At 46.6% G+C, this 15,776-nt stretch overlaps 1 protein-coding gene and 1 long non-coding RNA gene across 2 annotated transcripts in view; one reads left to right on the top strand and one right to left on the bottom strand.

The window, feature by feature from the left end:
* Window positions 1–208: 208 nt before the first annotated feature.
* MYOC (myocilin) lies at window positions 209–15,417 on the bottom strand. The gene is made up of 3 exons (XM_037506480.2): window positions 14,741–15,417; window positions 3,335–3,460; window positions 209–1,624 (listed from the first exon to the last, which is right to left on the bottom strand). The coding sequence occupies exons 1-3, from the start codon at window positions 15,300–15,302 to the stop codon at window positions 843–845; spliced, it is 1,470 nt and encodes a 489-aa protein (XP_037362377.1). The 5' UTR covers window positions 15,303–15,417; the 3' UTR covers window positions 209–842.
* LOC119241293 (uncharacterized) overlaps window positions 14,562–15,776 on the top strand; it is a 39,277-nt gene continuing 38,062 nt past the window's right edge. The window contains exon 1 of the long non-coding RNA XR_008551168.1: window positions 14,562–14,592. This is a non-coding gene — a long non-coding RNA (uncharacterized LOC119241293). The remainder of the gene's footprint in view (window positions 14,593–15,776) is intronic.

Here is a 15,776-nt window from a genome sequence, read left to right as displayed (position 1 = left end):
CCTGAAACTGCTGGTAGCTCTGTTGTTGGTTTTTTTTTTTTTAAAGATTTATTTATTTATGCACACACACACATACACACACACACACACACACCCCACTTAAGCATCCTGCAATCATAGCTCCCAGCCTAAAGAAATTATCTGATGTTGGAATCTGTACTCCTCTGTTAAGTAAAGCATCCCATAAAGTCCAACGACTGCTGTGTAAGATCATTTTATTTCACAGGGCAAAGCATTAGAAGCCAATATAGTAAGTGCATTTTACATATGTCCAGTGCTGGCCGCAAGAGCTGAATCCCCTTTAGAAATTCAGCTTTTTTTGTCTGACTTAACAGTGCAGGGGGTGGCCCTGGATGCACCTGGGACAATTTGTTTCCCCCAAGCTCTCCTCCACCAAACATACTCTCTCTCTTTTTTTTATGACATAATACATGTTTTTTTTTTCTTTTATATATTTTTTGCATCATTTTTCATTTTTGCACAATGTATGCATTTTCATCTTGGTTATAGTCAGTGAGAGCCATCTATAAAAAAGCCTTGTGGTTTTCATGCAGAAACTACTACACATTCAATGCTTTTTGCCTCAGATTACCAGAAAACAAACTTCTTTGGTTAAAAGTCCCTTGAAGAGCCAACAGAAGAAAGTGATATTATAATGTGAAGTTGTCTAAATCCCGAGATTGCTACTCCTGTCCCAGGTGCCAGTGCACATTCTTCTGCATAAATGCAAACTTGGCGAGCAGAGAAAAGCTGCATGGGTTTGGCTGGCTGGCTCTCTGCTCCAGAGCTCTGCACACCCTCTCTTTCTGCCTGTCCTAACAAAGCTTGGTGACTTGTCACATCTATGAGAGCCTAATGTCATAGGTGACCATGTTGAAGTTGTCCCAGGCAAAGAGCTTCTTCTCCAGAGGGTTGTAGTCAACCATGCTGCTGTACTTGTAGCGGTTCTTGAACTGGATATTCAGGGTCTTGCTGCTCCTCGTGCCCATGTCGTACGCAAAATTGATGGCAGCATCAGGTGACGAGTAGCTGCTGACTGTGTACAAGGTGCCACAGATGATGAACGCGTTGGCAACTGACAGCTTACGGATGTTTGTCTCCCATGTTTGTTCAAGTTCCAGATTCTCTGGGTTCAGTTTGGAGAGGACAATAGCACCTTTGGCCTCCTCAGTGCTATAGATGACCCAGAGGCCCGTCTCATCCACAGCCAGGTCAATATCCGTGTAGCCTCCCCAGGAATAGGGGAACTGTCCATGGTATCCAGCTCCAGGGATTTCTTTCTTAGCCTTCACAGACTCTGAGTTCAACTCATACCTGATCACAACTCTGGACTCTGCCCCCTGGAAGTAGAGACTTCCCTGGTAGACCACAGCACCAGTGCTTTCCAGGGGCTGAGGGAGCACATGAACCTTGGAAGGGAAGCCCTGCAAAAACTGGCTGATGAGGCTGTACTCAAAAACCTGGCGGATGTCAGTGCCCACAGTGTCAATTCTCCATGTGGTCTCCGGGGTATAGGGTGAGGTGGGTTTGGGGTCTCGCATCCACACCCCATACTTGCCTGAGATGGTTTCAGCTGTCCTTAGAGTGACGGGCTCTCCAACCCACACGAGTTCTCCACATCCTGCTGAATTAAACAAACAAAAAGCACTTACCCATCATCTTTCCATGACAGGGAAGCATGTCAGAGCCAGCAAAAGCAAGAACCCCATTTGGGTTTAAGTCTGGCGTTTGCCACCTACTGGCTGGGTGACTTTCAGCAAGTTACTTAGCTCTGTAAGCCTCAGTTTCTCATTCATAAAGGGAGCAATAATCATGGTTGAAGTACTAGGGTCATTGTTAGTTTTAGATGTTAAAATGCTTAACATAGAGTAAATGCCCAGAGAATGTCACATTATATGAATTGAACTTCTACTCAGCATCAGTTGTAAAGATGAAGGCTTCACAGAAGTTTCAAATTGTATTTGTAATATTGGACTAAAAGCAGGTCAGGATTTCTTTGGTGTCCATTATATTACTCTTTGACTTTTATGTCTGATTTTCTTTATTATTTTAAAAAATGAAATAGGGCTTCCCTGGTGGCATAGGGGTTAATTCTCAGCTCTATCACTGCTAAGGCCTGAGATTGATCCCTGGCCAGGGAAGTGACCCACATGGCACAGCAGACCTCTCCTGACTCACCTGCCACTACCCTTAGCAGTGTATTTCAGTCAGTCTCCTGTTCTGCTCCCCACTCTGTTTCTGGTGAACCCTCTCACCCCCACACCTCTGGCCTATACCCAGTTCTGCTATATATAAATAATAAATGTATCTTTAAAAAATAAATGAATAAAAATTAAAAAAGAAGTAGAAAAATCAAGTCATAATCATAATTTCTATTAAAAAAACAAAGTTTCTCAAGTCCTAACATTTGGGTCATATATTCCAGGCATCAACTTCATGTAATAAAACCCGAATATACTTTTTTAAAAAAAAATAATAAAGTGATGATTAAAAACAGTTTTAGCTGAATCATAAGAAATCTCTGTACTTGAATGGGCCCCTTATAGAAAATGGAAATTGTTTACTGTTCATATCAGAGAATATGTGAATATTCCATAACTCCCATCCCATGCATGCCTGTCTGTGTGAGAAATAATTATCAACACTGTGGATAGTCACAGTTTCTGAAAACCAGTACTTTTCCTAAATTCTTAGGTTTCCTAAGTTCCCAAAGTTCAGAAAAATGTCTTTAGGAGCAGACTGTGCTGAGATGGAGCGTGCGAAGGACCTAATGAAAAATTTTCAGGTGTAATTAATTCTATGTGACAATCGAGTAGGTGAGATGCAATTGCCACTGGAGTGACATGGGTTGGAACGCTCAGGTTCACTTACACTTAGATGTTTTTCTATCCTTGGTTTTCAAATTCACAGATTCAACTGCAAGTATCCGTTGGTTAAATTCACAGATGTAGAACCCAGGGATACAGAGGGTTGACTCTGAGTTATTATACAGGGGGGTTTGACTAGAAGGTGGGGTTTGGGTCTTTAACCCAGGCATTTTTCAAGGGTCAGCCACACTTCTCTCATCTCCCTCCCCGGCAGCCCAGCTGCATCCCAACTGCAGTGAGAAAATGCAGGGTTTTGCTCAGGAAGAACTGACTTCTGCTGGCATCCCCTGGAAAGGGAGCAGAAAGGGGTTCTGTTCCTCTATTCCTTCCCGGCCTCTGCTCCCAAGGAAGTTACTTGCCCACTCCCCTTTGCCCACACATACCTCCCTCCTGGGAGGGCTGTGGTCAGAACACAGAACTAGATACATAAAAACCTAGTAGAAAAGAAAAGAAGGTTAACTTCATACCACCAGCTCCCTCTTTACTCCCAAGCTGGCCAGGTGAACTCTCCTTCGAGAATCGGGAAGCAGGAACCTCAGTTAACTCTGATTTCAGTTCTTGAAAGTCCAAGTTCTCCAAATTCCATTTAGAAACTATTGAAAGAAAGAGACAAAATCATACTGTGGTGGAAAATGTCCCAACGACTATATTGAAGGTAGCATGTAAATGGAGTTCCAAGGATAAGCTGTTTGAGATTTGCCTTAATAAATGGCTGAGTGGAGGAGAGGGAGGGAAACAAAACAAGCTTGGACTGTGGTGGCAACATTCAGAGCTGGGTGACAGGTGCCTTGGACTTCACGCTGTTGTGATTTTGCAAATATTTGAAAATTTTCATAATAAATAGCTCAAATAATAAATAACATAACAATAAGCCTAGAACAGGTGTAATTCATTCTATGTGACAACCTATGTAACAAGGTATTCAAAATAAAATAAGAGAAATAATTTCCACTAAAGGGCAGATTGACAAGCAGGTGAGGTGTGTGCTTCAGCAATCTTGGGAAGGTTTTTAGCATCTGGGGTGCTAAAAATCAGTAATTCCCTATATGACTGCGGTGTAAACCCTGCCGATTAACTTTTTTTTTTTTTTAAGATTTTATTTTGTGTAGAAAAACTTGGGTATAGGCCAAAGATGTGGGGATGAGAGGATTCACCAGAGACAGAGTGAGGAGATCTACTGAAATATACTGCTAAGGGGGGCAGTGGGTGAGGCAGGACAGGTCTCCTGCACCATGTGGGTTTGCTCTTTGGCCGGGATTGGAACACAGGCCTAGGGTTGATAGTGCTGAGACTTAACCCCTGGGCCTCCAGGGAGGCCCCTGCCAGTTAACTTTATGGTTTGTAATGCAAGTGGCTGACTTCAAAGATGACTCAAAGAAAAACAATGCCAGCCACAGGACTGACTGCTTCCTCCCCCCACCTGAGCTTCCTTCATTTTACAGATCCTGCCTAATTTAGATAACTGGTCCATTGGGACTGACATCTTTTTCCTTCTTTTGTCTCTCTTCCATCTTTATCATTTAAATTCATGAATAAAAACAAACCCAACATTCCTGTCAGCCCCAAGAAAAGGAGGACTCCACACCTGTGAGCTTGCTACCTGTGACATCACAGTGGCCCAGGTGTGCCCTGTAATTCCCAGGGCGTAGATGTCATTGAACTTTACTTTTTCAAAGTTTCATTGCTGTGGGGCATCTTACAATCATAGTAAGAACCCCAACAGCTAGCAGGCCCAGGTGTGTTATTAGTGTAAAAGGGGGAATTGTCTATGGAAAACTCACCTGGCCCAGGTGAATCATCTCCTTGTTGTCAGCAGCACCTGCCCCTGCCCTGCCGGCCTCCCTCCCACACAAGTGAAGCAGAAGTTCACAGTGTGGCAGTGTAACAGTGCGTCCACAGTAAGGAGGGTTCCAGCTTCCCTGTCCCACCCAAGGAAGGGTGGAACTGCGCATCAAGGAGAAGCTAGGGCCCACTGGGGAGGAAGGGAAAAGGAAGAAGAAGGGGTGACCTGGGGGAGGCACATGCAGGATTAACTTGTGAGGAGCTTGCTTCTCGGCTTTGGAGACATGGAAGGAGACAAAAGAGACAGAGATATGGGAGAGAGACTCGTGGAGAGGCTGACAATGGCAGCCTTTGTCTTGACTCATATTTTGATTTTACTTTTTTCCTTTGAGACTTGCCTGGTCCTTTCTGCCGCTTTCTCATGGGTCCACAGCGGCAGGTGCCTTAGACTTGTGGCAAGATTTTGGGCCTCAGTGGTCCTGCTTTGGGTCTACCCTTTTTGGCTGGGCATTTACCCACAAAGGGATGGGTGTTTCATGGGGAAATTATTTTAGCTATATTTCTCTTCTCTCTATGGCACACTAATTGTCTTGAAGTTTTTTTTTTTTTAAAGATTTATTTTTATTTTATACAAGAGCCAGGGTACAGTCCAGATGCGCGGGAGGGTAAGAGGATTCACCAGAGACAGAGTGGGGAGCAGAACAGGCAGACGGACTGAAAGCACTGCTGAGGGGAGCAGCGGGCAAGACAGGAGAGGTCTGCTCGCCATGCAGGTTGCTCTGAGGCCTGCGAGGATCGAATTGGCACTGCGGAGGCTGTGGCTGCGGATAGCTTCAAAGCGCTGCGCTCAACTGCCTGCGCCACCAGGGAGGCCCTGAAGTTCTTTCCTATTGAAGGTTTTACACACTAGAGCATACTTTATCTTCATGTGGTGAATGGCAGAACCCATTTAGAGCAGGCAGGGTCCCCAGGTACCCCTCATTCTGCCTACTAACAGCAGTCCTGGCAGGGCAGCTTCTCACAATCAGGTCAGCAAGCACATTCCCGGAGTTGAGCTATTTCTTATTCGTTTGTACCTTTTCTTAGTCCATGGCAGATGACTTCTTCAATCGTCTTTGTGCTTAACAATTCTCAGAATAGGACCTGGTGGTGCAAGGGGTTAAGTCTCAGCACTATGAAGCTATCCATAGCCACTGTGGCCTGAGTTCAATCCCCTGCCAGGGAGGTAACCTACATGGCGCAGCAGACCTCTCCAGTCTCACCTGCTGCTCCCCTCAGCAGTGTATTTCAGTCAGTCTGCCTGTTCTGCTCCCTGCTCTGTCTCTGGTGAATCCTCTCACAACCCCGCACCTCTGGCCTGTACCTCAGCTCTGTATGCATAAATAAATAAATCTTTAAAAAACAAAACAAAACAATTCTCAGAATATAGGAGCTGGTTTCGGGCAATGTAAAGTGAGAGAGAAATAGTGGTTGGCAGCTATACAGAATGTCTGGAGTGTTTGCTCAAACCTCCCCGCCCCCCAGCTGCCTGCCTGACTCTCTGACCCTTTGAGCCACCCTGACTCCTTTCTCTGTGACTTTGTTCTGTCAATGTGATTGGAGTGGCCACATAATTTAGTAACTTACTGGGGAAAGATACATATTGACAAAAATAGAGACATTTGCAAGTCAGCAAGGAGAAATTTTTTTAAAGCAGCACCCTTTGGGACCTCCCCGGTGGCCTAGGTGTTAAGTCTCAGCACTATCACTTCTTTGGCCTGACTTCAATCCCCGGCCAGGGAGCTGACCCATATGGTGCAGCAGACCTCTCCTGCCTCACCCGCTGCTCCCCTCAGCAGTGTATTTCAGTAAATCTGCCTGTTCTGTTCCCCACTGTCTCTAATGAATCCTCTCACCCCCACACACCTCTGGCCTACACCCCACCATTCTACACAAAAATAAATAAAATCTTAAAAAATAAATAAAGTAGCACCCTTTGTAGCAGCAGAGAGAATAAAAGTGGGGGGACCCCAACAGCCATTTTCACAGTGGCTTCCTTTAAGACAGCTAAATTACTGGCACCAAAATACTGAAAAGCAGCTTATTGGAGAAAAAGAGATGATTAATAGCTATTTATAACCCTTTTCCACCTTTCAAAGCATTTTCATAGAAATTATTACATGATCTCACAAGTATTAGAGAAATGGAATATGTGGTCGAGGACTGCAGGTGGCACTGAATGTGGTTTAGTTACTGGCAATACTTAGGTGATTCCTGTGAGCCCGGTGTTGTACCAGGTGCTTGCTGTCATTACCTCTGTCCCACATAACCGTTCTGAAAGGGAACGTTATTGTCTTCATTTTGCAAAACAGAAAACTGAGGCTCAGAGAAGCTAGGTAGCTTGCCTGAGGGCACCCGGTGAGTTGTTTGCCAAGGCCACAGCCTCAGAGACCCTTTCCACCCTGTTGGCTGGAGTCGTGCCTCACGGCTCTCTGCAAAACAAGGCATTTCTTCTTCAAAATAAGCATTGTTGGGCCTCCCCGGTGGCGCAGCGGTTGAGCGCTGGGTTGCGAAGCGGCCCGCAGCCTCTGCAGCGCCGGTTCGCTCCCCAGCTGCTCCCCGGCTGCTCCCCGGCTGCTCCCCGGCTGCTCCCCGGCCACCGGAAGAGGGTCCCATATGCCGCGCAGACCTCTCCTGCCTCCCGCTGCTCCCCTCAGCAGTGTACTTCGGTCCTTCTGCCTGCTCTGCTCCCCGCTCTGGCTCTGGTGAATTCTCTCACCCTCCCGCACTTCTGACTGTACCCAGTGCTTGTATAAAAAAAAAAAAAAAAAAAAAATCTTAAAAAAAAAAAAAATAATAAGCATTGTTAACCTTTCCCAGTAGAGGGCACTGGAGTGTCGCTGTGGGTGGAAGACTATCTGGTGTGTCCTGAGGGAGGGAGTGGGGTTGGTGACATGAGTGTCACCAGCTCAACACCTGACTCCTCAGTGATTCTTTCCAGCAGCCACAGCCATAAACAGCCCACAGCTTTCTCATCACAGAATCTGAGTCCCTGTCCAGGGCCCTCCAGCTCTGCCCTGACTAAACTGAACTTACGCCACAGGTGACTGGTCACTCAGGAGGGGACCAAGCCAGCTGTGGTCTGGGCAAATAGGCCACTTCTGCTACTGATGGGCTGAACCCTAGCTCATTCAAACCCTTCAGCCCTAGGGCACCCTGTAGAGTTTGCTTTTATGTCATAGTTGCTCTTTGATTCCAGCTCATCATCCTTTATATTAAAAGTCCTGGCTTAACCTGCTGTGGGTTTTCAGTTTCCTGATTAGGCCCAGACTACTGCTGGGAGTGGGGAGTGGGAGGGCCCTGCAGGAGCCTGGGAGATGCTGGGAGGTTGCAGTCCTGGAGCTGAGGTCAGATTCCAGCGTGCAGAGCAGCACTCAGCTCCCAGTTGAGGCGCACAAAGGGCCTCATCCTTCATTACTCTTTCCTCCTCCAATGCCCAGGAAGAGGGTGTACAGATGTCTGGCTGGGGCCAGTTCCTTTCCTGGTTCCATCAAGACCCTCAGGGCTCTGACAGGGCCTTTCTCTCTGTCTCTTCCTCTCTCTCTCATCACTCTTTGCAGGAACCACGCCTCATGTGCTTTCTTTGGAGTAAACAGGAACCATAATAAAACATAATGTCATGGAGTGGCTTCCAGAATGACTTCAAGGCCAGTTCTGAATTGGCAGGTGTGATGACTGGATTGCAGTCCCCATGGCTCCTGCTTGGGGTGTCAGCCAGGAACATCTGGCAATTGTCAGACACCCTGGGCAGAGTTGTCTCACATAAAGAACCAAGGACTGAAGGATTGATGCCCCTGGGAATGGATGCAGGATCTCAAAACAGGGACACAGTTGAGTGAAGGGGCCTGGACTATTTCCTACTTCAGTCCTGCCAGGTGCCAACTCTGTGACTTTGGGCAGGTTACCCAACCTCTCTGAGCCTTGGTAGTCTTAAGTCAATATGTGAAATGGACCTCAGTGAAGATGTGTCAAAACTAAAATTTCTATACCTCTACCATATGATCCAGCAATTACATTCTGAGGTATCTACCCAAGGAAAACAAAATCACTGATTTGAAGGGACATATGCATCCCTATGTGCATTGCAGCACTATTTGCAATAGCCACAGTATGGAAATAACCTAAATGCCCAATGACAGAGGAGTGGACTAAGATGTGGTGTATATGTGTGTATGTGTATGTATGTATGCATGTGTATATGTGTGTATATATACACATGCATACATACATACACACACAGTAGAATGCTACTCAGCTATAAAAAAAGATGAACTTTTACCATTTGTGACAACATGGATGGAACTGGAACGGATTATGCTAAGTGACTTAAGTCAGAAGGAAAAAGACAACTACCAGATGATTTCAGTCATATGTGGAATATAGAGAAAAAAAACCAAGGGAACAGACAAAACTAAGCCAAAACAAACCCTAGAAATATGACTGCAGAATTGAGGCTACTAGAGAGGGATAATAAGGGGTGAGGGAAAGCGGGGCGGGGGCGGGGGAGGTAGGAACAAAGTGGGGAGGGGCCCCATAGATTAGGGCAAAGGACTGTGGGTGCTTTGATGATGGGGGTGGTGTGGTAACATATATCTGAGGAGGTGTTAACCTGTTCCCCTAAGTCATACAGTGTTGTAAACCAAAAGCATCTCAAGAAAAAAAGAAAATTTCTCTAGGCTGTTTAGAGATCACTTGCATTTCATTCTGAATGGAAGAAAAACAAAGAGGTTATGGAAATGTGAAGAACTATACTGTATCAGACAATTAAAATTTTTAAGGGATTTTATGTTATTTACTTTTATTAACATTCAGTCCTTTTATTGAAAAATTCTGGATATTTTGTGCATGCTCTGCCCTATCTCCCTTATCTCTCTGCTTTATTTTTTTTTTTAAAGATTTATTTATTTATTTATACAAGCACTGGGTACAGTCAGAGGCGCCGGAGGGTGAGAGAATTCACCAGAGCCAGAGCGGGGAGCAGAACAGGCAGACTGACGAAGCACACTGCTGAGGGGAGCAGGGGGCAACAGGAGAGGTCTGCGTGCCATGTGGGACCCTTGCCCAGTTGTTGGGGATTGAACTGGTGCTGCAGAGGCTGCAGGCAGCCTCGCAACCGAGCACTCAACCGCTGTGCCACCGGGGAGGCCCATCTCTCTGTTTTATAGACTCACATTCTAGAGAGTTTAATATAGAAACCAAATTTATTAACTTGATTGCATATATTATATGTACATACATATATATGCATATTTACATATATATGTTATATTGTAATGCCTTTTGTAGTTGTTTTCTATCAATGCCCAAAAAGTTAGGTCAATATTAAATAATATATTTTTCATTTTTTTTTTTAAAGCAGGTCACTCTTTTTTTAAAAGATTTATTTATTAATTTTATACAAGCACTGGGTACAGTCAGAAGTGCAGGAGGGTGAGAGAATTCACCAGAGCCAGAGTGGGGAACAGAACAGGCAGACTGACAAAATACACTGCTGAGGGGAGCAGCGGGCACGGCAGGAGAGGTCTGTTGCGCCATGCGGGACCCTCACCGGTGGCCGGGGATTGAACTGGTGCTGCAGAGACTGTGGGCAGCTTCCACAGCCCAGCGCTGAACCTGCGCCACCAGGGGAGTTCCCAGGTCACTTTTTAAAAAAGATTTATTTATGCATTTTATGCTACAAGAACTGGGGTACAGGCCAGAGGTGCGGGGGCTGAGAGGATTCACCAGAGACAGAGTGGGGAGCAGAACAGGCGAATTTACTGAAATACACTGCTGAGAGGAGCAGCCGGTGAGACAGGAGAGGTCTTCTGCACCATGTGGGTAGCTCCCTAGCCAGCTGAGGATCAAACTGATGCTGCAGAGGCTGCCGATAGCTTCATAGGTTGCATCTTAACCCCTTGCACCACCAGGAAGGCCCTACGTGTACTTTTAAATCACACACACACATATAAATGAGTGATTTCTGTAATTCTAAGGAGATTTTGGGACAATTACATGACAAAGAAACAATTACATGACAAAGAAATTGTCATGTAGCTGTCATGGGAGCTGAGTGCTGCTCAGCACACAGGAATCTGACCTCAGCTCCAGGACTGCAACCTCCCAGCATCTCCCAGGCTCCTGCAGGGCCCTCCCACTCCCCACTCCCAGCAGTAGTCTGGGCCTAATCAGGAAACTGAAAACCCACAGCAGGTTAAGCCGGGACTTTTAATATAAAGGATGATGAACTGGAATCAAAGAGCAACTATGACATAAAAGCAAACTCTACAAAGATTTTGGGACAATTACATGACAAAGAAAGAGGTGACAATTTAAATTGTAAGAATTATTAAGTGGAACAAGGCAGGATCCACCTTCCCAGACTTTCTTTGGTTCAGTAAACCCTCACTGAACCCCCTGCCCCCTAAACCTCGGTCACTGGCACCTCTACATAAAGGTATAGCTACACTTAGACCTGCTCCAAAAAACTGCTTTGCCTTCCAATCTGGGACCTCAGAGCAGCTCTTCTCCTTCCAAGCATTTCTTTCCCTGAGGTTCAGGCATATCTTGTCTGCCATTTATCTCTAGGCTGTATAAATCAGGAATTGCCACGGGACCTGCAGGTCACAGAAACTCAGATGGAGAGGCAGGCAGTGTCTCATCCTGGTTCTGCCACTCCCTGGGGAGGTGACCACCGACCACCTGAGTCACCTCCTTGGGTCTCAGTTTTCACATCGGCAAAGATGAGCTTACTAGACCTTTCTCCAGCGCAACATTCTTATAGTAACTTGATTACCAACTCATGAAAAAACCCCACTACTTGGGAGCTTCCCTAGTGGTGTAGGATTAAGTCTCAGTGCTATCACCACTGTGGCCTGAGTATGATCCCCAGCCAGGAAGGTGACCCACAGATGGTGCAGAAGACCCCTCCGGTCTCACCTGCTCCCCTTAGCAGTGTATTTCAGAGGATCTGCCTGTTCCTCTCCCCGCTCTGTCTCTTGTCAGTCCTCTCACCCCCCCATACCTCTGGCCTGCACCCCAGTTCTTATATGCATTAAAAAAAACCTACTTGGGAGGAACTCCCAAGTTTAGACTTAATTCTAGTGGGCCTAATGGGATGTTGTCCTTATTTCAAAAATGGAGCAGCTGGAAAGGCCAAAAAGAAATATGAAATTAGAGAACACATTTCATAAATCCCCAATGACTTGTTAAATGACCACAAGATGATTAAAAAACAAGACATTCTTCCTATTTTCTCACAAACACACAGAGGTTTGTTGAGTAACTTCATTCAGCTAACAGTCTTTGTCTTCAAAGACTCAAGTTCAACAAGTCTCAGCTCAATCCCCCAGCAACCGTGTAACCCTGGCCCTTGACCTCTCTGAGGTCAAGGCCCTGACTGTCTAAGTACCTCACTGTCCTTCGTTGTAAAATATAGAATTCATCTCTTCCATTCTTTAGTCATATAGGATTTTTAAAAATCCTTTATAAAATATATATCCTTTATACTATATTTGAATAAAAATTGTTCTTTACAGTAGGAATTTTCATTGCCAAGTCAGAGGAAAGAAAAAAAAAATCAGAGGAAAGAAACCAAGGCACAGGTTAAATGGCTTGCCCAGGGTCACACCAAAGCAGTGGTTCTTGGGGGTTTTGACCTCAATTTATGCAGATCTTGCCTTTTATGTAGAAAGATTTTTAGAAAATTTCCCCCCATAATTTAAGTAGAAGATTTTCAAACCAATAGAAAAGTTAAAAGAATAGTTCAACAACCTCCTGTTACTGTTCATATAGATTCTTCAGTTGTTAATATTTTGCACAGAGGTTGAGCTCTGGGCTGCGAAGCTGCCCGCAGCCTCTGCAGCACCGGTTCGATCCCCGGCCGCCGCTGGGCAAGGGTCCCACATGGCGCGCAGACCTCTCCTGCCGCCCGCTGCTCCCCTCAGCAGTGTACTTCGGTCCTTCTGCCTGCTCTGCTCCCCGCTCTGGCTCTGGTGAATTCTCTCACCCTCCCGCACTTTTGACTGTACCCAGTGCTTGTAAAAATAAATAAAATCTTTAAAAAAATTTTTTTTGCCACATTTCTTTTAATGTCCTCTTACTCGGTGTTTAGTTTTTTCTGAGCCATCTGAAACACAGCGCAGATGCACGGATGCCTCACTCCTGAGGACTTGAGCACGAGTCTCCACAGAACAGGGATATTTTTCATTACCACAATACCACATTTCTTCCCAAAAAGTGAGCATTCAGGGCCTCCCTGGTGGCAAGGGGTTAAAGACAGCACTTTCAAGCTACTGCCAGCCACTGCAGCACGAGTTCAATCACCGGCAGCCAGGGAGGTGACCCACAAGGCGCAGCAGACCTCTCCTGACTCGCCCGCTGCTCCCCTCAGCAGTGTATTTCAGTCAGTCTGCCTGTTCTGCTCCCCACTCTGTCTCTGGTGAATCCTCTCACCACCCACACCTCTGGCTTACACCCCAGTTCTTGTATGCATAAATAAAAATCTTTTTTTAAAAAAAGAAAAATCAGAAAAAACAAACCAAAAAAATGAGCATTCATCCAAGAACATAATCTAATAAGCAGTCATATTCAAATTTCCTTGTGACCCCAAGCCTGTCCCTTGTAGCTTCTGCCCCCTGTGTCTGCCCCCATGTAGGAGCCAAGTCAGGTCACGTACTACAGGTTGGCTACCATGTCTCTGTAGTCTCCTTTAAACTAAAACAAACCCTCTTCCCATCTTTTTTTTATGAATTTATCTTACATCACTGTTAGTGTTTTGGAAGTAGAGGCTCTCCCCCCTCAGGTATAGTCACCTTAGTCCCCCCCGCCCCGCCACCAAAACACCATAGGCCTCCACCATAGTGCACTGTGCTCTTCCCACTCTGTCCTCGCCCACCCATTCCTCTCCCCTCCTGGATGCCTCGGATCTACCGTCAACTTTCCCTTTTTTTAAAAAATTTTATTTATTTTGCATATAAGAACTAGAGTATAGGTCAGAGGTGTGGAAGGGTGAGAGGATTCACCAGAGACAGAGCGGGGAGCAGAACAGGCAGATCTGCTGATATACATTGCTGAGGGGAGCATCCGGCAAGACAGGAGAGGTCTGCTGTGCCATGTGGATATCTCCCCAGCCAGGGATCAAACTCAGGCCATAGGAGTGATAGCGCTGAGACTTAACCCCTAGGCCACCAGGGAGACCCTGTATGGTCAGCTTTCAAGGGTTGGTTTTGAAGTTTGTCTTTGACCCTTTGTTTGGTGTTTCTATATTCCAACATAAGTAATATCCTCCACCTTTTTTCTTTTTCTTGATGTCCTGCTAATTATCCCTCAGCTGGATTCACTTGCTTGTTTCCTTGTTGTTGGAAAATGTATTAAACAGTGAATATTTGGGAGCACAACTCTCACAAAAAGTGACACAACTAATCCTCCCAACTAATGGGGAGCGTGTGCCCTCTCCCTCACACACACTCAGGGGTTCCCCTTCAAGCAGGGGCCGGAGGAACAGAAGAGCATCCCAGTTAGCAAATAACACCTCCCAGAGGTTCCTGGGGTCTCCAAGCGGGGGATCCTGTGTTGGACAGAGAATCAGACAACTCCCAGAGCAACATGCTATACAAAGTGACAGGGGACGCCGCTTCTTTATTGTGTCAGGCAAGGACATCTTTGAACAAAGCACCCACCACCTTTCATCATTTCATAAATCTGTTGTTATTTTATAAACAGGTCATTTTAACAGCAAAAGGAGGGAATCAGAATCTCAGGACAAATACTCTAAAAAGGATAGTTTTTCAAAAGGACAGTCTGCTCATATGTAGACCAGCCCACCAGGTCCTCTGAATTCTCATTGGCTATGGACTTCTGTCACAGGGAGGCACAAGAACTTGGTACCACTAGCCAGAGAGAACTATCTGGAGCTAAATTACTGGTAAGATCTGCAGGGGATGACTTTGCCCTTGTACTAGATGTGGTCTCTGGGGAAAAGGAGAGGGCAGGAGGCCCAGCCTGGCTCAGGTAAAAGGCCACTGTGAGCCATGTCACCTTCTGGACCAGGGGTCCTGCACCCATGTTCTTACCTTCCCTGGAGCCTGGTGGCACGTCCAGAGAGATGCTCCCAGCCTGAGGACACTGGCCCCTTCTTAGCATTTCCACCTCCTGGCTGCTACTTTCCAGCCTCCTGGCCAGGACCTCGTTCTCTGCCCCCAGTCGCCTGGTCTCTTCCTCCAGAGCTGACTTGTCGCGGAGGAGCTGGCTGTAGGCTGTCTCCAGCTCTCTGGTCTGGGATTCCAGCTGATCTCTTTCCCTGCTCAGAGAGCCCAGCTCCCCCTGCAGCCCCTCTTGGGTTGTCAAGACCTCGGCAGCCTGGTTCAAAGTCAGCCGGTGCAGGAGGCCCTCCAGGGAGCTAAGCCGGGCCCGGGTGGCCTCCAGGTCTGCATGTTGGGCTCTGCTGTCCCTCTGCAGGTCCTGGATGGCTGACATGGCCAGGCCCTGGTCAGGGCAGCTGGACTCGTTGGGGCTGGCCACAGTGAAGGTGTACTGGCATCGGCCACTCCGGTCATTGGCCTTCCGGAGCTGGGCTGTCCTGGCCCCCAACCCCCAGGCCAGACAGGCCAGTAGCAGCAGCTGGATGGCTGGCATCCTGAGTCTTCAGCTGTGGCACCACATGCAGAGCTTCAGCACAGGGGTGGGGGAGGTGGCCTCTGGGAAGCTCTTCTGTGCCGGGAGGTGTCTGGATGGTGACCTGGTTCATGTCGCAGCCCCACAGAGGTTTATATATACAGGGAGGCAGTCCTGCATGGAGTGAGAGAGAGAGGGGCCACGTGAGGCTGGGTGGGGCCCTGCACAGGGGGGTGCCTTCTCACTGCCAGCCAGACTCTTAGAAAATGACCTTTCAGAAATCTGTTTTGAATTTCTTAAAAAAAATTTCCACTTTACATACCCCATAATAGTCCCTATATCTCCACCCTTTTTGCGCACACACATCACACATGTCCCCTGCATCCAACATGACTTATTGTGTGCCGCTTTCGACAGGGAGTTATTTCTGGTTTACATTTCCATTTACTCTGTAAGCTCCATTGAGCTTACTGCCCTAGTGCTTTCTGATAGGCA

This window comes from Talpa occidentalis, unplaced genomic scaffold, assembly GCF_014898055.3.
Source record: "Talpa occidentalis isolate TD23 unplaced genomic scaffold, MPIMG_talOcc4v2.1 talOcc4.12, whole genome shotgun sequence".
NCBI classification, from domain to species: domain Eukaryota; kingdom Metazoa; phylum Chordata; class Mammalia; order Eulipotyphla; family Talpidae; genus Talpa; species Talpa occidentalis.
Note: the sequence above shows the minus strand (reverse complement) of the source record. Positions and strands in the feature narration are given on the sequence as shown.

Coding starts and splice junctions, on each gene's coding strand:
- MYOC (XM_037506480.2), bottom strand. CDS start 15,302: ATGCCAGCCATCCAGCTGCTGCTACTGGCCTGTCTGGCCTGGGGGTTG. Junction 3,461..14,740: donor GCCACCAGGCTCCAGGGAAG/GTAAGAACATGG, acceptor TTCTTTCAATAG/TTTCTAAATGGAATTTGGAG. Junction 1,625..3,334: donor GAGTAAAGAGGGAGCTGGTG/GTATGAAGTTAA, acceptor TGTTTAATTCAG/CAGGATGTGGAGAACTCGTG.